Source organism: Pantherophis guttatus, chromosome 1 (assembly GCF_059756535.1).
Source record: "Pantherophis guttatus breed Tessera chromosome 1, ASM5975653v1, whole genome shotgun sequence".
Classification (NCBI taxonomy): Eukaryota; Metazoa; Chordata; class Lepidosauria; order Squamata; family Colubridae; genus Pantherophis; species Pantherophis guttatus.
In genome coordinates this window covers 217,845,098-217,866,280 of record NC_142063.1, presented here as the reverse complement: position 1 = coordinate 217,866,280, position 21,183 = coordinate 217,845,098, and the positions used below count along the sequence as shown (strand labels likewise).

General features: G+C 37.6%; 1 protein-coding gene across 3 annotated transcripts in view; it reads left to right on the top strand.

Annotated features, from left to right (window-relative positions):
* The first annotated feature begins 5,781 nt into the window (after nt 1–5,781).
* The window catches only part of SNTG2 (syntrophin gamma 2), a 256,219-nt gene continuing 240,817 nt past the window's right edge, over nt 5,782–21,183 (top strand). For all 3 annotated transcript variants that reach the window (XM_087882430.1, XM_087882429.1, XM_034432001.3), the window contains exon 1: nt 5,782–6,742. Coding sequence is in view for 2 of the 3 variants with exons in the window: in XM_087882429.1 (XP_087738555.1) it covers nt 6,671–6,742 (72 nt within the window). In the remaining variant the exon portion in view is untranslated. The remainder of the gene's footprint in view (nt 6,743–21,183) is intronic.

Sequence of the window (21,183 nt, the reverse complement as noted above, 5' to 3'; positions counted from 1 at the left end):
CTCTCTCTAAGATAGGACAATAAATCAGCTATGACAGTGAAACCTCAAGGGATATTGAGAGAGAGTGGTAGGTTGCCTTACTTCAGTGAAGAAAGAAATTACATATACAGAGATGATTTGCCTAATGCAAAACCCAGGGATCCAGTTTTGTTTGTGTGTATGTGTGCGTGCGTGTCAGCCTCAGGATTTAATTCCTGAGCCTTTTCTTGTTGCCTTTTCAGGGCAATGGCTGTTAGGTGGAGGAGAGAAATCTGGTAGAAAGCTAGATGTGGTCTCCAACAACAATGAAGAGGACCTTCCCATGATACTTTGTATGTGAACTTGACACGATCCAGTTGATACTTGAAAAGGCATTGAGCAGCTTGCAGTACCTGGAGAAAAAAGGAGGCCTCTGGAATGGGGAGCGATGGTGAGGATTTGTTGGTCATTTTACTGTCAATAGTTTGTCATAACTGTAGATGGTTGGAAAGGATTGTATCATTATAATATCAATGATATAACTATTATAAGTGACATCGGTTATTAGAAGTGATATCAGCCACAGATAAAAGTTCTGGCTGCTTGTTTTACTAGTATATCAATGAAGGTATTGTTTTAAGGTGGCATTATTCTTCTCTGTGAAAAATGTTCTAAATTCTTGTGGTGAATTCAGAAGAGTGTTTTACTCCTTTGAGAAAATTGTGCCAATATTAAAAAGCTTTTTTTATGGGTAATAGCTTCTTGGTAAAGCATTGCAGTTCCATTTCATTATAAGGAATGGTCTAGTAAAGAACAGGAAGGTGCCCTCAAACTCTGGAGCAAAATGGCAAGAATCTGATTCCAAATGTGAAATTGGAAGCATCCAATTATGTTACATTTGCTACATTTGATTATGTAGCAAGAGTTGAGACATGAATGATTACTTGAGAAGAAAGTCTTTTTGTTATAAGTGAGCGTCCTTTGATAGGAAACCGCTTCTAGGTAAGATAAATCCACAACATAATATGGCAAATAAATTTATAATAAAAATGGGCAAAGCCTAGAAAATGATAGAGGGACACAGACTAGATTGTTCTTTAGCAGTAATCCTGTGAATTCTTTTGAGGAAATAGGTTAACCAACACAGGCAAATTAAATGTATATTTCTCTAGCTTAGAGCAGTGGAGGGTTATCAAACTCAAATTGTTATAAGGACCTCACGAGGATGAGTTCGGTAACCTTAAGGCTGCAATACTGAAGACTTTCCAGGTATAGGAACAAATGTTTGAATAGTTAGTAGTTATTTTTCACCATTTCACTTTTGGTTGGTTGGTTGGTTGGTTGGTTGGTTATTTATTTATTTATTTATTTATTTATTTAATCTAATTTTTATACTGCCCTTCTCTCGAAGGACTCAGGGCAGTGCACAGCCAAGAAATAAAACAAACACATATATAAAATTAAAAGCAATTTAAAAACATATTAAATAATTTAGCCCCAATATCATTAAAAAAAACTAAAACAACCCATTAAAATTAATATTTAGGCCAGCCCAGCTTGTTGGAACAATAACGTCTTGAGGGCACGGCGAAAGGTGCGTAGGTCAGGGATCATCCCTATCATCCGTATTTAGGCTGTGGTGATGGCTGCACAATCATATCTGAGGTTCCTATTTTATTTTATTTATTAAATTTATTTGCCGCCTACCTCATATTGAAAAAGCAACTCCATATTGATATGGAGAGTGAAAATCTGGTGAATGACTCTTGCATAGGGAGAAGTCAGATACAAGGAAACTATTGGCAATATGGAAGAGACCTTAAGAACCCAGCTGCAATACGAAAGCTTTGAAACTCCAAGCAGAAGAACCTAAATGGGTCCCACCCTCCCTTTATCTTCATTAGAACTAAGGAGGGTATTGACTGTGCTATTTTCACAGGTTAGATTCTGTACTAGACTAATGTTTCTTTTCCCTGATCATTGTCTTAGAACAGCTGATCCTCCTATCCCTCAAGGCCATTCCCTCTGCTCATCACACAACTTTGAACATCATTACTATTAGGTGAGAACACACCAGACAAACAGACTGACAGGAACAAAAAAGGTTTATCTACAGCCCAGGATAATAAGTGCTTTGCTCACTCAACAACCAGCACATGTAAGTGCCAGAAGTAGGAAAACAGCTTAAAGATTTTGGCCAGGCACTATGGCTTTTCCTTAGGGCTAGGACAAACAAGCAAATTGTCCAAGTAAACAAGTACAAAAATTCATGGAAAATATAATTCCCTAAATCTTCTAATGCCTGAGGGAAAGGAAGTAATCTGAATATATAGATTCCAGTTCTGGATTTGATTTGGATATTGATGTTTTGTAGGAATCTAAGGTCCAAGAATGAGGATTTATTTGTTTGTGTATTGTAAATATTTGCCCTCTAGTCACAGAAGCAGCATGCCTCTCCTTTTCCAAACACATCAAGCCAAGACCACATATTTGCCAAGCAAAACAGGTCACAGTAACTGCTGTGGGGTTTTAAGGACTTGATGTTCTGCAGGCTATTAGTTTTGCATACTGAAGAATCATGGTTTATCTTATCCTAGTAATAGAATAATTTAAGGGTACATTTGATCAGGAGACTAGGGCACATTATAATGAAGCACAAACTGTTTATTGGTAGGCTGTTACTTTCTTTTGCTTCCCTGGTACTCTGCTTACCTTATCAGTATTCTATGGCCTTCTGAAGATTCTATGGCTAAGCTGATAATGTTGTTTTTCTGAGAAAGACTTTTTGTAATGGGGTAGTAGTTACCCAATTTGACACTCTGCAGCTGAGCCTGTGCTTTGTTTTCTCTGGCAAAAAGTATTTAGGTTAGGGGCTTTAACTTGGCTCCACAAAATCTCCTACATCTTGGACCCAGTTAATATATCGGTTGTAAGTCTGAAGTTACTCCATTCCAAAAGTACTAGAGCATGTAATATGAAGACTAAATAATGTTGCAGGAGCGCTTGATAATTGCTGACAATGACTAGAGGAAGGTGCAGTATGCTCTGTGATGGGTAAGAATTGATTGTCACTCATCTCAGTCCAACCATAAAGATTGAACAGGTTTGATGTGAAGCACATTTTTGTGCTGCAAGGGATTCAGTGAAGTTGTCCATGGAGCTAGACTCTATTAAGGCTTGCAACTGTATTTCCAAGTCCCTTTGGCTCTAAACCTGGGGCAGACTCATTTCATAAGAGACCAGATCTGGAACGTTTTTTTTTTGTAATTTTTTTTTAAAAAATTTATAAAACAAATAAATGTTTAAAACATCAATTATCCCTCTCCTGTGACATCTCGGTGTTGACTTCTACTTTTCTTTTTGTTCTTCTTGTTCCAACAGTTTCTTCTATCTTAATCGTCATCCAATCCACTGTAAACGTTCATTCCTGTAGTCATATTCTTACTACCAAATTTTTATAGTTATTTATTTATATCATTTATATCTCTTTTCCAACCAACAATAAAAATAATTCCATGTTCTAAAATATTCTGATTCTTCCCTATCTTTAATCAACAAGATTAATCGATTCATTTCTGCACAATCTAAAATCTTTTTTTATTACTTCATCTTCCACAGGTATTTTCTCGTTTCCAATTTTGAGCATAAACAATTCTTGCAGATCTGGAACATTAAGGGCATCTATTTGCAAAATGTCCCATTTCCCCACTAGCATAACATCTAGTTAATGCTTCAAAAATTGGAAGGTCTTGGAAAGGACCTGATGTCGAAATGCTCAGCTTTTCCAGAATATAAACATAGATCTTATGTGTGTTACTTCAGCTTACTTAGGTAAATAGCAGGTCTGTTTACCTAGCTCTGATGAGTAGGCAGAAAAAAGGAGGGAATGAAAGAGAATAATCATGTCTTATTCTCTCAACTGTAATACACCAAGTTTCTCAAGTCTTCTTTGCTATGCAAACAGACTTGGATTAATACAGACACTAAGATTCTGGCAAATGAACCTGTCCTATCAGATAGTGTCTCTTTAACTTAGTCAATTAAGCCTATTTTATTCTGATCTAACAACTGGAAGTTAGTTATAAAGTCCCGTGCTGAGCACTTTCCCTGTCAACAGTGATAGATTTCATGGTTGGTGGTCACTTGATTGATTCATTGCAGTTAGCTTTCAGAAATGTAACAAAATTGGTATCAATGTCTAGTCTGCTCTGTAACAGAAGGGGATTGCCTACTCTACAGCTCCCTCTGTCATTAGGCCAATTATACTGTAAATCGTACATGAAATTAGTTTGTAGGAAAATCTTCAGCTCTTAAAGAGATATGTAATTCACACTGAGTGAGGAATGATTTAATTACCAGGATTCTGATCATATTTGTCAGGCAGGGAAGAAAATGCTCAGTGTTGGAAGCTTGCTGGAGGTATGAGAGCTGCTAATTCTAGCATATTCTTCTCTATTGACTGACTACTCATCTGAATTTACTGACCCATCTGGGTTGCAACTTGTTTTTTATATTGTAGGAAGATCCTGGCAATATCCTTCATAGTCAATGGCAGGGGTCTCCAAATTTGGCAACTCTAAGATTAGTGGACTTCAACTACCAGAATTCCCCAGTCAACATTTCAAAGGTGGATCTTCAGCTTGGAGTAGTAGCAGGTAGAAGGGAAGAGGTAACTCGGATAGATCTGGCCTTTCTGGTTAACCCAAAGCAATATGTGCTGGAGGATAGTGATCAAGGATGGAAGGAGATAGGAACACATGCTGAAACTCCAAGGTCAATGTCCACAACAAAATGGCTGCTGAAATAAATGCATTGGATAGTATCCATGGCAAAAAAATATATATATACCAAAATAAGGGAAATTGCTGCCACAGTATCAGTAAAGGAAAGGACAATTTAAGACTGCCTCGAGGATGGTTTACGCTAGGGATCAGATAAAGGACACATCTTGAAGAGATGGCAGAAAAAGTAATTTGCCAGGGTAGGTTTGTGTTCCAATTAGATACACATGAGGAAAAAGTTCATAATGGTAACATCTTGGATTTCCTCATTCTTTCCTTAGAGGTGTTCGGTTGAAATGTGATTATAGATCTGTGATATAAAGTGATATAACTTTTCTAAATCCTCCTCCTGTGGTTATCAAGCTTGTAGATTTAAATTAAATTAGAAATATTAATTTCTGAATGGATTTATCAACTTGATATCCCTCCTGTCTTTAAAGAAATCACATTTTTAATATAGTAGTCTCAGTAGAAGTTTTGAAATTTGTTACGTAAAACAAGGGTTATTTATCCATTTCGTGCCTCACAATCTAGTTCCATCTTGCATATTGATGAACTGAACATGAAGCATATAAAGCAATCTTACACCTGAACACAAGGAAACCTCAAAAAAAATGGTGCATTTCAGAATTTGAAGATTATTCTTTTTGTAAACAACAAGGCCAACCTCAATTGTGCACCATTTGTGGTTTGCCGCTGCAGGGTTTGGAGGTATGGGGAAGGCAAATAATGGGGTGGGGGGTCAGCAGTGAAGATGGGAGGCAACAATTAGAGTCTGAAGTAACAGAAAAATGGTTGCAGAATGATTTTCACCTTGTGGGAAGTTCTCCAATGTGACAGGAAGGAGGATGCTGTTGGCAATGCTGGGAGCCCAAGAAATAGTTTGCCGAAATGATATTAGAGTCAGCAGCATGGTTGACTCTGAGGCAAAGTGAAGGCATTGTGCATTATGCCATTTCTCTCATGCAGGGAAGGTAGGCACTGAAACTATGCCAAAGGTAGGGCAGGGCAACTACTCCTACTTGAAGTGCCACCATCCTATAGGAATGGAGTATTATATCTTTGGTGCCTCGAGCTTGAATTCAGCTACAGTAGAACAAAACGAGGAAGAAACATGTTCCCCTGTCAGATGCGGTCACAACATCTAACCCTTCCATCAGGGCAAAACACTGATCAAAACCAAGGCTGTGGATCACGTTAGGGTCAAACAAGATAACGTGTGTGTGTGTGAGATCCCTTTCTGCGAACATCAGAGAAAGCCATAGGAAGGAAGCTAGGAGCACGGCCGATTGATACACGCACACGGGGGCCAGCCTGCAACAGGTGCCTTCGCCACATGGAAAGGAAGCCCCAGCGAGAGAAGCCATCAAAGGCAGCGTCGTCAGCGTCAGCCTTAGTCTGGGCTGAGTCTGAGCATCATTCCGCCTCATTGCCAGACCCGTTGAAGGAATCAGCCCAGGAGTCCGCCGGCTGAACTGCGGGACTACCCCGAGAAAGAGAGAGAGTGCCCGGAAAGTTAAACGGGGACGCGCGCAATCCTCCGTTTCCCACACGTTATTTCTTGGTCTGGGCACCGCGGCGGTTCTCACCGCCCGCGTGTTCCCGCTCGCTTTCTTTTTTTCCTCTCTCTCTCTCTCTCTCCTCCTCAGCCGAGCGAAGGAGTGGGCTGGCTGGGTATCCCCTGGAGTGAGCGCCAGAGCGGAGCGCTCGGTGGCGGTTCCCGCCTTTTCTCCCGCTCCTCCTGTGTCGCCCCTCTCTACCACCTCTTTTTCGCTCCCTCTCCTTTCCTTCTTTCGGAGTCGCCGCCGCCGCCTGCAAAGCTGCCAAAAGGGAGAGCCTGCGTGGCTACCCGGGAATTAAATGCCTGACCCGAGCCTTGCTGAGTTCGCCGTTCAGAAAACAGTCCTCCTCTGAGCGATATATGGGAGGAAATGAACGCGGCAGGAAAGCCGACTCTTCCTGCCCCGCTGGAGCGCCCGGACAGCCTCCTCGTCCCCACTTGGGCAAGTATCCGGCTGTCTTTTTTTCTCTTCTTTTCCTTCCCTTCGAGCTTCTCCACCGTCGCCTCCTAGCCCGAGTCCCCTCCCGCCGCCACCTCCCGCCGCCGTCCCGTCCCGTCCCGTTCCCCCTTCCCCGCGACTGTTCTCGGTCCTCTCGGGCTCGGCGGGAGACTCCCACGTCCGAGGTTGGCGCTCGCTCTCCTCCGGGGTTTGGCGTCGCCGAGGTATCCGTGGGAACTCTCAAAGTTGCGCGTCGAGGCACTTAGGCGAGGAGGAATATTCCCTCGGAAGGGAAACCAGGGGTTGCAATTTTTGTGGCATGGTGTGTGTGAGGCTGAGGCAGAAAGGCGGGCGTCCGCCTATAACCTACGGAACGGGGAGATTTTAATTATTATTTTTTGTCCCTCACCCTCAGTTCCTGACAGGGCCGGGAAAGTAGTAGATCTTAACAGAAGTTATGGCGACGAAGATTCTCCCCCGTCCTCCCCACGGTTCGGCTCGCATCCAAACAGAACTCGAAACATCCAGGCGGGAGTTTTCCCTAAACTCTTTAGCTTTGGGGACGGGGGGAAGGGAGGGGTGTCTTCCCGTTTTTGCCAGCGAGGAGCTCTCTGGGCTGGCAGTTGCATCCTCAAAGTGTGAGCTAGAAAACCCGGTCCTGATTTTTTTTGGGGGGGGGTCGGCTGCGTTTTGCTCCCGCTAGTCGGCGGCTGAAGGAGCTGGCAGATTGAGAGGATAAGAAATAGGGCAAGCGGGAGGTAGTTTGAGAAATATATCCCCGTGCTACTGTCTCAAGGAGGGGGCAGCCCATGTAGTTTGATTAATCTGTTTGATATCAACAGTTGCCCTCTGGATTGGAAGTCATCTCCCACTGACTGTTGACACTTGCTAGATGTGTTTAGGATTGCATCTTCAGACAAGTTAGTGCAACTCTTCGAATAAATGAACCCAGTTTTATATGTGTATTTTCCTTAGATTTAGAACTCTCTTTAAAGAAATCAAAAGGTTAAGTGGATACTACCTGTCTGTTAAATGGTGTCGCTTTTCACCTGACTCTTGTACATGTCTGGTCTTTGGAGATGATTATAGTATTGACTCTTCCATTTCTATTTCCCTTCAATAATAAATGCAGCCTGTTCAATCAAATAATAGATTAAGGAATTAAATAGTAAAGAGTTGATCACCTCCTAGCATTTAAACATTGTGAAGTATACATATAATTTATATGGTTTAAGTCTATATTTTCAATATGAGATCATTAAATATACGGGATTGTGGCTATGATTATTACTTATTGGACTGAAAGAACTAATTGGGGAAATGTTCAGAATTTCATTGGAAAATAGTTCTTGTTTTTGCTAGATAACTGCTCTGAGATTATAGAAAATGAATGATGTGCAGTGTAGAAAGTTCACTTTTACCAGGTCAGATAATGTGACTAGGTAGTCTAGAATTAACTAGTCCAACTAATACCGGCTATCCCAGATTTCAAGCAAAGATTGTTAATATTACTTGCTCCTTGCTCCCTGCTCCTTTTATCGAAATTATGAGATTTCCTGTGTGCAAAGTATATGGTCTATTCATGGAGTATGATCCTTTTATAGTTGCAATTATTTAGTCTGGCCTTCTCTGTTACCCCTTAAGCTCTGATTTCCAAGACCTCAGTCCATGTGGTATAAGAATGTAAATAACAGTACACTAAGAGGACCATATGTATCTTTAGATTCAAAATGTGTCACATCAGAAACATCCTGGAATCAAAAATATGTTTTATTTGATATAGCCCAGTGACTCAGTTAAGTGAATGCAACAATTAATTTTTCAACGGATGTGCATATGAGGAAAACAATTACCTGCAAAGACCTGTAGGGACTTCAGATTCAGATGCTGACACTTTGTGTTAGTAAAAATAGTCATTTATAACTTGGTAAATGTGTATCATTACAGCAATTTACAGAGGGCAGATACCCCATAGGCATACACTCACTTCAAGTTTAAGATTTCTAGGCACTCACATTAGACTGTTTAAAATCATGTTTAAATGGTAGTTTATTAGAATTCTTTATTGACCAAGTGTGATTGGACACACAAAGAATTTGTCTTTGGTGCATATGCTCTCAGTGTACATAAAAAGAAAATATACATTCGTCAAGAATCATAAGGTACAACACTTAATGATAGTCATAGAGTACAAATAAGCAATCAAATCATACTAGGAAACAATAAATATAAATCGTAACAATACAAGCAACAAAGTTACAGTCATACAGTCATAAGTGGGAGGAGATGGGTGATAGGAACGATGAGAAGATTAATAGTAATGCAGACTTAGTGAATAGATCTTTCAATTAAATGATATACTGAATCTAAATTAATGAAAGCGATTACATGTCACATAATTCGTCTTTGTTTCATCTATATTATAATTAATTTTATTTACATTAAATGGAACTAGAAAATGTTTGTTGTTTCAATTATAGTTTCTACTTATCTGTACTGAGTGAGTTTCTATAGTAGTAGGAAGACTCCTAACAAAAGCATCGCATAATCTTCAGGAGGTGTTGATGATAGCAGTAATTGCTCCTTTTGTCACTCTTAAGGATTGTTATTTGAAATTAATTGCTGGCTTGGTTTGTCAGCTTTTCAAATATCACACTGAATGATGCATTTTCTTTAATGAACTACTCTTTAGATTGCTGATATTTTCTGCAAACAAAATTATCTCACCTGCCTGACTTTGAACTAAATTGGCATTATTTAAGTGTTATTTGAAGCAGTAAACAAAGCTCTTTGATATCTTTGGTAAGCCAAGCCAATTTCTAAATTTGGAAAAAGAATGGAATGCTTTAATTATTATGTAATATAAAGTGGCGGGATTTATTTATACACACATATCTGAAGTTCATGCATGTATATTTTGAAAAGTTTTATTAATTAAAAGAAAATATGCTTATAATTATTATTAATTATATATAAATTAATTCATAAATTCTTTACTTAAAGTAGAAATGTGTACAGATTCGATGCAAGAGGTAATCAAATCAAGAATATGTTGACTGTGAGTGAGCCTAAATGGATTGTTAATACATGACTGATTTACAGAAGTCCTTCTCCCTGACAATGTTATTTTATACTTTTGAGGATTCATTTTATTTCAGTCTCAGTTGCAAAACTTAGTATAGTTGGCTCAATCACAATTTATACAAAACATCTGTATAAAGAATCTTCTTACAACTTGTACTAGCATCTTTTTCTGTTCTTAAAAAGTCATCATATGGTAACATTTCTGGGTGTGCAGAGGTTAGACAAGTTGCTCAGGATATTCTAAAATATCCAGTCTTGTTTGGATTACTCCAGTAGTTGGTAGTTCCAACTACTTTTCCTTGGATTCAGTGAAAAATTTCAAAAAGTCAATAACAGTAAGTGTTCTTTTCTCCTATTATCAAAGGGGAAAAAATGAACAGATCTACCTTTTTCTATGTTTTAGCAAACTGTATTGAAATTTGCAGGACCTTTTAAGTTTTATGAAGGAATAGAAATGTTATAGAAATCAGTCTAATGATTTTTGAGCATTTTTTTTTAAAACAATGGCGATGGTGGGGAAATAAGTACAGAAAGTGCCATTATTAGTAAAACCTAAGGAAAATGTTCTGTCATATTTTACAAAGGCTGGCTGGTGTGTGTATGCATATGCATGCAAGTGTCCAAAGCAAAAAGACACTGTCCTTAATCGGAAAAAAGTTATCATTAGAAATTGATGTAAAGGTATATGGGATTAACCATTATTTCTGTTAAAAAAAAACACACACACACAAGTTGGCTAGCTTGTTCAGCTCCCAAAACTGCTTGGGTATGAAATGAGAGAACTATAGAGTGAAACTTATGTAAATACTAAGGACCTGATCTTTCCATTTTTAAAGCAACTATGATTTTTTGACTAAAAATAGTCTGATCACTCAAGATAAAACTGCCAAGTCATGAATCTAGTCCTTCATTTCCTTCCCCTTATTATACTACAGAAGACCAGGAAAGTCATTTGGTTTGTGATTCAAGGTCAAATGAAGCTTTAATGTATAAGATAATAAATATTAATTATTTTATTAAATAGTCACATTAGATTTTTTTCTGGTGTCTTACTTTTTTTCTTGACATGAAAATAAAAAAAAATAGTTTCTAGAGTGGCTTAAAGTCTCAAAACTGGTAGTCTGATGACAGTCTCAGTTTATAGCTGTAAAGTTGCTTCCTATGGCACCACATTTCCATCTTTTGCATCTTCCTAGAACTTTGAAGAAACATAACTTTGTTAGGTTAAGGAGAAAAGCAACCTACAACTAAGGAGATATTTCCTGACATTGAGAACAATTAATCAGTGGAATGACTTGCCTTCAGAAGTCGTGGGTCCTTTAACACAGGAGGTTTTTAAGAAGAGATTGGACAACCATTTGTCTGAAATGGTATAGGGTTTCCTGTCTGAGCAAGGACTAGAAGATCTCCAAGGTCCCTTCCACCTATGTTATTCTGCATTCTGTACGTAGTAAACTGAAAAAGAGTAGATTAAGATTCGTACCTTGGAAAAATGAAAATCCCTTCTAAATTTACCTGTTTCTTCCCATGATCTGGATATAACTGAATCTGATGTATGTATCTAAAATCTATTTATTTTAAAGGTTGGTTGGAAAAATAAAATACGCAATTCATCTGGGGTGAGACTGTGGGGATTCAGGTTATATAGTCTTATATTTATCCATGCAAACAGACACAACAGTCCTGGAGAAGACAATTTCACCAATGTCTTCCATAAATAGCAGATCTGTGAAATGCCTGTCAGATCAAAAACCCGAACTAGGTTTTGTGAAATTTATGAAAAGCAAAGCATTAAAGCTAGATAAGACTGCAGAAGGGGGGGTCATGAGTTTGAAGGAGTTAAATGATTGACGTAACCATCTGCAAGCCCACAGAGATTAGTCTGATCATTAAATCCTACAATTCCCGAGAAGGAATAAAGAGCCCAGATATTTGACTACACACTTCTGGAAGGCTTTGTGGATGCCAAAGAGATGCTTGGGGCACATAAGGCCACAAGGCTAGACTTGTTGCACCCATAGTATACAATAATACATCCTTTAAATGAACAGTATGGTTGCAATTAGAGATATTGCATGTATTTAATTCTCCTTTTACACTCTGTGTTTGTTTGGATGTATATGTCTATTGCCATGAGTGATTAGAACTGCACATTTGTATAAAACTAGTATGTGGGTGTTTTTGCATAATCTGGTCCTTTAATAACTTGAGCAAATATAAAGTTAATTGCTTGAATTGTTTGAGCATAGAAACTATTTAAGAAGCCAATATTGCATGTTTAATCTTCAGCTTCCCAACTCATGTAATAGCAATGATATGTTCCCCCGTCTTTAGGATGAAAAGTGGTTGAGCTACTTTCTTCAGCAGTGATCACTATATATAAATTTGGAGTTGCTATAGTAGTATTCACCTGCAGACATAGAGATGTGATGATTTTACAGTTGTGTGCTCTTTGTTTGCTTTTGCTTTTTTATTACTTTGCCTTGTAAGCTGCTGTGGAAATTCTAATGAATTGTGGATTGATAGAAAATCAAGTAAGATTGAATAATTGCAGCCAGTCTTCCTGCTTCAAAAGCAGGAATCAAGATTGTTGATGAAAAATGGTTCTTTTTACAGTCATACCTTCAGATACTTTCAGGTATTGAAGACTAATAGAAATGAGTCCTTGTGGAAGATAAGGATCCAAGCGATGGAATTTAGTGGTTTCTTAATAATTTAACATGCATCTAAATCAATTCAATTTCCCACCACATACACTTCTTCCCTCTTTCTATAAGAATAATAAAGTACTTTCATTTCTTTTTTATTGAAAAAGTTTTTCAAATACAGATTTCCCCCCCTTTTTTCTCCCCCCTCCTCCCTAACCCCCCCTCGCCACCCCTCCCCCTGTGACTTCTTCAAAGTAAGATCCAAATTCATAACAGATTATATAATACTTTACCATCCCCTTACTCCATCCCCCAAATACTGACCCTTTCTTTCTAATAATATTATTATATCCCCCTTTTACTATACATTTCAAAATAACATTCTACTATAACATTGTGTAATAACTTCTGGTTTAGCATAGTAATATTATTATAACTCCCAATTTAACAATAATCTGCCCTTTTTCTCCTCCCCATTCATATATCTCTTAAATCAAACATTTTATGTATATTAATATAACATTTCAAAACAACTTTCCACTTTAAGACTATATGATAAATCCTAATTTAACGTTTAATCTTATGTGTATATTAATATAACATTTCAAAGCAACCTTCCACTATAAAACTATATAATAAATCCTAATTTAACATTTATTCAATTTATAGTCTGTCCATTTCCTCCACTCCCATAAATATATCTCTTAAACATCCCTTTTCTTAAACTAAACAGTCAATAAACTAGCCTGTCTCCATCCACTTCCCTACAAAATTTCCATACATAACAATTCTTAATATCTTTATTCTTCTGCCCACCCTACTAAAAAAAATATTCCCTTATATAGATAAAATCAATGACTTTAAACTTGTAATCCATATAATGTCTTCTTTAATGTCTTTCCACTGGATTGATAACTCCATCACCCATATTAGGGTAACATGACATCCTAATTCCAACAGAATGTTCGGAATCCTCAGTTATCATCTGCCCCCATCAATAATAAATATCTTCATGTATATAAAAAAAAGAAAACAACCACCCGAGTGACATTATAATTGTATTCCATATAGTATCTGTAGTAGTGGCTTTCTTCAAGATTATTAATTCCAACCATCATAATGGGGTAACAACCAGATCTTCTGCGTGCCCCAATGTAGCTCTCTTGCCATATAACTCAGCATAAACGTAATACATTTATCAAAGAATCCAAAATAGATAATTCCAATCCAACAGTTTAAGGCCCTTTTCACATCCCAAAAATACGGCATTGCAGAGGTCTGTCACTCTCCTCAGGATAATATTAACCAATACTTCGCCTCAACTGTCTTTTCATGTATTCAATCATCTTTTAGATAACTGGCTTCGCTGTTGCCTAGTTTAAAAAATTTTGTTTTTGTGAGACCTATTTCTTTTTTTCTTGACTTTTTGTGGGTTTGATCTCCATCCTGATTTCCTTTCTATGAGTTGTATATCAACTGTTCGGTTTTCGTTCTGATCTATAACTTGATCTTGTTGGTTTTGCTTTTGTGGCTTAGATCGCCATTCATGTTTCTTTTCTATAAGTTGTGTATCAACTGATTGATTTCCATGCTTGTCTGTGATTTGATGAGTCATCACATTAGAATCCAACGCCGCTTCTCTCTTATTTATAGGTAGTCCAACTGAGACATCTAAAGGATCCAAAGGCGATTCATCTACAAAGACCTCTGTAGCTCGATGTTTTTCCATTATTTCCAACTCCTTCTGCTTATCGTGTGTTGTGCATGAAGATGTTGAACTCATTTTCAAAATCTTATGATAAAATTCTTCCGCTTTTTCAACAGTATTTAATTGATATCTTTCTCCTTGATATCTCAATATTATACCAACTGGAACATCCCACCTAAATAAAATATTTTGTTTTTTAAGCTCAGTCACCAGGAATCCAAATTTCTTTCTATCTACTAACATCTTAGGTGGTAGCTCTTTATATATCCAAATCTTTCTTCCATACAGTTGTAAAGTAGAATTAAAAGATTTTTGCACAATATTATTTCTTATTTCTTTGTCTGTAAAATAAATCACCACATCTCTAGGCAGTTGCCTTTGCTTTGCAATCCAAGAATTTACTCTGTAGACTCTATCAATCCTGCAAAATACTTCCTCAGGATGAACCTTTAAAATCCCAGCCAGAATTTCAGCAGATATTTTCCTTAAATCATCCCTATTATTTTCCTGTACTCCTCTCATTCTGATCGCAAATTCTGTGAACCTGTGTTGCATCATTAAAACTTCTTTTTCAATCCGTTGTTTTATATTTTCTACATTGCAAGTCTTATGATCAACTTCCATTTTAAATTTTTCTTCTGAGCTATTGTCTTGAATATTTATCAAATCATTTTCAATTTTTTGTATTTTATTATCCAAATTATAAATCTTGTCATCAACTTCCTCCATTTTAGACTCTAATAACTTAATATTATTATCCATCTTTATAAATAGTTCTGTAAAGGCATCAGCCACTGTTATAATCTTTTGTTTCAAATTGTCATACTTTAATTGTATCAATTCTTTAATTTCCTGCTTGAATTTTTCAAGATTCTGGTTCACAATCTCATCCCTTCTTACCATCTCCTCCAAGAGAAATTCAATTAAGTTAAAATCATTTTTCTGAGTCTGTAGGTTTGAAACTTGTTCACATAGTTTGTAAATGGGGGAATCCCCCCCCCCACTGCTTGTTTGTCTGGCTTTGTTAGTTTAAACACCATCCTTCCACACAGACAAACTCTTTTTTAAGAAAAGAAAGCTTCTTTCCAAACAAGATCAATATCAGATCTCCAGGAAGAAAAAAACATAAAAGTAGAACTTTTTCTTCTCAATTGTAGCCAGCAGTATTTATTCCGCTACTTTGTGGCTTGTTAAACTATTAAAACGGAAGGACTTTCTCTTTCAGCTTTCCCTTCTCAAGCCTCAGCAGTTGCCATTTTAAATTTCTTTTTTCCTTTCTTCAATATCATTTATAAAGTCAATGAAAATACTTGCGATTTAGGGTCCCAGGTCCAGATCTCATCCTCTTTGATTAAACAATCTGTTAATTTTCTTTAAAAGGCTTGTTCTCGTCGCCTGGCTCTGCAAAAAGGCAGAGGTCTCCCGAAGCCCGGAGCGGCGGTGAGGGAAATAGGGAGCCTCATCTGCTTCATCCCCAAGAGTAAAAAAAAAAACTCTGGGGGCTTCGCAGAGAGCTCTACCTGCCCTCACCTGCTCTGTCTCACATTTCCTTATGGAAATGGAGTTTTTCGAGCCGCCTTTCAGATGTAAAGGCGGCTCTTTACAGGCGACGGGGCTGGCGGTCCCGAGGGACCGTCTGGCAGCGACAGAGAGCAAAGCGGAAGTCCCAAGTACTTTCATTTCTTGTGATATTAGCTAATAAATGGGTAGCAATACTATAAAGTTAAAATATTTTTTAAAAAAATAATGTGAGCAGCCGTTGCTAAGGTATAAACTGAAGCTATCAATACAGCTAGAGGTCCTAAATTCAATACTATAGAATTTATATTATAAAAATATGTTATATGTTATATATCTAACAAACTGTTTGCACTTGGTAGATGTGGTGGCTTAACTTTTAAATGTCTTGATTTAAAAATAGACAATTTCCCACTTAACCTATTTAGATTAGTAATTTATAATAATTTGTGAAAGGTTGAGAGCATCATAAGTTACTCTGATCCACTTTAGGATTCCAGTTGTGTTTAAGTCATGCCTTATTTAAGTTTACTCTCTTGCAAACCTGTTAAAGTCCTAGATATTCCATTCATTCAGTTCTTTCCAGGTAGTAGAGAGCCATAGCTTCAAGTGTTAGCTTCAGTTCCAAGTCATTACTTTAATTTGTTAACACCTTAATATTTTTTTACTGTTTTTCTTGATAATATCCTCTTTAATCTAGTCTGTGACAACATCTAGCCTTTGATTCTATGTAGCCCCAAGCTCCTCATTGTAGCGCTCAGACCTCCTCTGATCATATTTGGTGAAATATGGCAGCATAGATTCTCTCCCTTTTATTGTCATTATGTATTGATAGTAAGTCTAGTCTGCCCTATAACCGGAGATCTACTAGCAGTGTACAAGTGTAAAAACAAAAATTATAAAATCAGTTATACAAATCTTCAAGTTGATACCTATAAAATAGGTGCCAACCCTCAGTTGACTGGAGCAAAAGTTTACAGACACAAAACAGCTTTTAATTGTTTGTGGAAGGTCGACAGATATGTGAGGGGGAACACTTTGAAAGCATGGGGCAACCACAGACAAACCTTGCATCCTAATCTTGTTCTTAGGTGTATCTTATCCAGGGCATCTTACTGTAGTTACGTTCTGTCATTCTGCAACCTTGGTATCTATTTGTGGAGACTCTCAAAATCTTCAGCAATAGCCAGAGTGGCTAAGGAATTTAGGGAGATCACACAGGCTGCAGAAATCTGATTCAAAATCAATAACATCAAATATTGCTGCTTTAAGTGCCTTTGTGATTAAAAAGGCAAGTAAAAACCAAGTATATACAGTATGTAAATAAATAAATAAATAAATAAATAATCATTTTAGCCATTGTCTATCCACTGCAGGATGAAGGCCTCTTCTATATGTTTCCAACCAATATGGTTCTGAGCTTTCTTTTGCTTGTTGGGCCCCCAATACTAGTTGATGTCGTCGATCCATCTTGTTTTAGGTCTCTTTCGTGGACGCTTTTTATTAAGTGGGATCCATTCGATGACTGCCTTGGTCCACTGCCATTGGTTCTTGCTATGTGACCAGCCAGTTTCCATTTCAATTCTTTTACTCTCTTTATGATATCCTGCACTTTTGTTTGTTCTCTAATTCATGTGCAGGACTTTCTATCTTTTCTTGTAATGCGGAGCATGGATCTTTCCAGGGCTCTTTGTGCCACTCGTAGCTTTTGTATCAATTGTGAGGTTAATGTCCATATTTCCCTGGCATATGTTAGAGCAGGTAGCACACCCTGATTGAAAACATTTCTCTTCAGGCATAGGGGGAGGTTGTCCTTGGATAAATAATTAAATAAATATCCAAAGTAATTTAGTTGGTTTCAGTTCTGTGTACCTACTTTGACTTGGGTGGTGGAAGGCATCACTTGCTGATTATGTCAGGCATGTTTTGAGCCAATCTTCATTTGCTTAAATATAATTAGTCTAAGCATGATTAAGACTGGATCCAGTTATATTTTACTAAGATTATACCTGAAATATTTTAAGGTATAAATGCTTCTAAATTATTTGTCTGAATCTATAGTGCCATTAAAATATCTTTTCCCAAAATGAGCAGATTCTTCCAAAGTAATTATTTCATTGTCATGAAAGCTAATGCTAAGTTTTATTTTCTACACGACATAATATATTTTTCATAAAAGGTATGGAAATAGCTGTAAATGATTAAATAATAAAAGAAGAAATGAGCAGTTGATTCTCTTCGTTTCAATAAACCCGCTAAGATTTCATGACAATTCAAGATTATAATGTCCTTTTGGGAAAAAAAATACATGAAAAAAATGCTTTACTCAGGGACAAACACTAGATAATTTACAACAAAAAACTATATTGATGTTAACATATGAGGTGTTCAGGGAGAGATAGCCTGCTGTGCTCTTTTTAGGGCTGCTCATTCATCTTTGGTCTTCACCTGGCATTGGCTCTTACCTGTGGCTCCAAGTGGTTGTAACACATGCATACCCAGTAAATCCTCTCAACAGATCAAACAACAGGGCAAAGCAGGTGAAGCCAGCCAACAGGTCTCTGACTCATGGTGAGAAAGGGATATGTTTATCTCAGTGTGTGGGATAGGCCCTGGCAGATTGAGTGGAGGAGACCGATCAACAGTTCAACAGTCAAGAAGGCAGACCCAGCAGAGGTTATGGGGTCACTAGGAGCACAAGACACTTAGACCTCCTGGTCAACCTCTGCAGTGGGAAAGGTCTCCATCATAATGGTTCTCCATGCCATTAAATTAAGGACTGCTCTGCCGAGGAAATGAGACCACCCCTTTGCAATGGCTGTTCCACTTAAAGTTCCATCACCTGCATATTTCTTTTGTGCAGTTCATCTTCATCTACAACTCATCATCTCATTCCGAACCTGATTTGTTTAGTCCAGCAGTGGAGGAGTGATGAAGCAACTAGTGGAGAATGACAACCTGCACATGGGCAGGTATTGGACCAGTGTTTGTTCATCTCAGTACCTGGGACAGTAGAGATGTCTGGCAGTATCCAGGGCAACTGGGCAGCCCTTCTGAGATAGCACTTCCTGCCCTCACATGAGGTAGGGTTAGAAAAGGAACACTTAACGTTCTTACTCCACAATATCTGGCTAGTTAACCATGGCTAACAGATCATCTTAGTAGTCAAGAATCAAGAAAAATGAATCAAAGAAAACTCACATTTGGAATCTGGAATGTCCGTATCTTGCTAGATAGAGACAATATGTCAAGGCCTAAAAAAGGAACAGCACGTATAGCAATCAAACTTCACTGTTACAACATTATCATTACTGCACTTCGTGAGGTCAGACAGGCAGGCATGGGTTCATTACAGGAAACAATATTTTCCTCTGTCAGTTTCAAAGAGTACTTATCCACCCTTATTATGTCTGTAGATTGCTGTCCTGCAGCCCTGCTTTGGGTGATTCAAGCCCTCCTGGTTAAAAGAGGGACCCAGAAAACCTTGAGAGATATGTAGAAGAATTTCTTCAGCATCCGTTGAACAAGAATGCTCAGATTTCCTTGCAGTTGGATGCTGGCTTTGGTACCAGTCTGGAAGAGATACCTAGGATGCTTGGGCTGTTCTTGTCTTGCCTGGTTATCTGGGAATGGTTAAAATCTGTTAGAGTTGATGAAGTGATCAGGGTCCTGAGGACTGTGAGTTAAGCCACATGTTCTTTAGATCCATGTCCCTCCTGGCTTGGGAAGCAGCTTGGGGGGAGGGTGTCATGTGAGTGGGTCCTAGCGATGGTTATTTTTTTTTTTTAGCAAGGTGATTGTTTCTTTTTTTTTTTAAAGGAAGACTTGATTCATCCCCTCAATAAGAGACCATCACTGGATCCCTTTATACCGGACAACTTTTGCTCAGTATTTTTGGAGAAGGTGATTGAAAAGGTGGTTGTGCAATAGCTTCAGGGAATCCTTGATCAAGCAGTTTTTGGAATCCTTAGTGCTACTTTTGCATGGAGTAATAGTTTCCCTGAAGGTGTACTGTATACCTTTGAGAATCTCCTAGACTCATGGCTACTGCTTTATAGACTGGTGGAGATTGTGGCAAGAGTCCTTTGCCCAATTCCAGGTGATGCACTAGTAATCCTAGTTTTGGAGCAAGGAGTTGTGGCAATAGCTATTCATGCACTTATGACTGGATTATTGCAATGTATTTATGTGGAGCTACCTTTGAAGATCAAGTCAGGTTAGCATCATCATTAACATTTCAGAAATTAGTGAAAACGGAATAATTTTAAAGGGTATTTTGGAATCAAAGAGTGGGTACTGTTTGGGTATACTTGATTTATTTATTATTCCCATACTTATTAATATTCTTGTTTTTATGTTTTATTTTGGGGTTTTACATCTTTTTACAGATCTAGTTACTGAGAATCAGTATAGAATGTGGCAGTGTATAAACTCTAAAAATTAGTGAATAATAATTAAACATTGAAATGATTTAATGTATGAGAGTTTTGGAATTCTAAGCATTAAGGGTAAAAAAGTATTCTATAAAATACTTTATTCATCTTGTTCAATCAGCATAGAAATATCTCTTAGAGTGAAGTCTTACGATTTGCTTGAACAATCAGGACTGGAAGACTTATGTATTTTTTTCTCCAGATGCTTAAAGGGGGTGGGGGGGAAAGGCAAAAGTCCTTGATTAACCGTACTCTTCCGTCTTTCTCAAGTGTGCATTTGCATATATCAGCATTCCTTTCTATCTTTTGCATTCCAAATATTTTTAACTTACTCATTTGGAAGGCTTAGGAATTTGTAAGATGAAAAATGCTAGACAAAGTCAGAATTATACCAGCATTAAGTTGAAGTGGTGATAGGTAAAGTATAATTCTGATTGAGGATAAGAAGCTGAATGGTATCAAATATAGAAACTGTTGCTACTATCCAGTAAATAAGCCACTGAAGAAAGTGGCATATCTGCTCTTAACGCTTTAGGAGACAAATGGAAGCATCCTCATGCATTTGCACCGATCTCTTTCTTACACATAGGGGAAATGGCAGGGAATATATGCCATCATAATATAATAAGAAAAAGGTCTTGAGAGCTAGCAGGCCATGAATTATAAGGACTTCTCATAATCTGTATGACTGAGCAAGTTCATTTTACCTTGCCTACTGTGAGTTTTGTTTTTTAAATGATATATGAACAGGCAACCCATGATGATAGTGTCATATTAAGGGTTGTGATTTTTTTTAAAATTAAACCCCCTTTATTATTTGTTTTTTTTTATTCAGAGACTCAGATGTGTAGAATAAATAAAAGTCTACAACTTTTATCATTTATTTTATGAGCAAAAACTTCCTTCCTTTGCACATTCACAAATTTGTGCATATCTTCTTAATTGAGGTCTGGTTAGCGGGGCTAGATGTGAATTCTAAAAGGGCATGGTGATGTGTAAGATCACATCACAACTCTGATTGTGATGTTACCTCAGCTTTCCTTTGCTTTACAG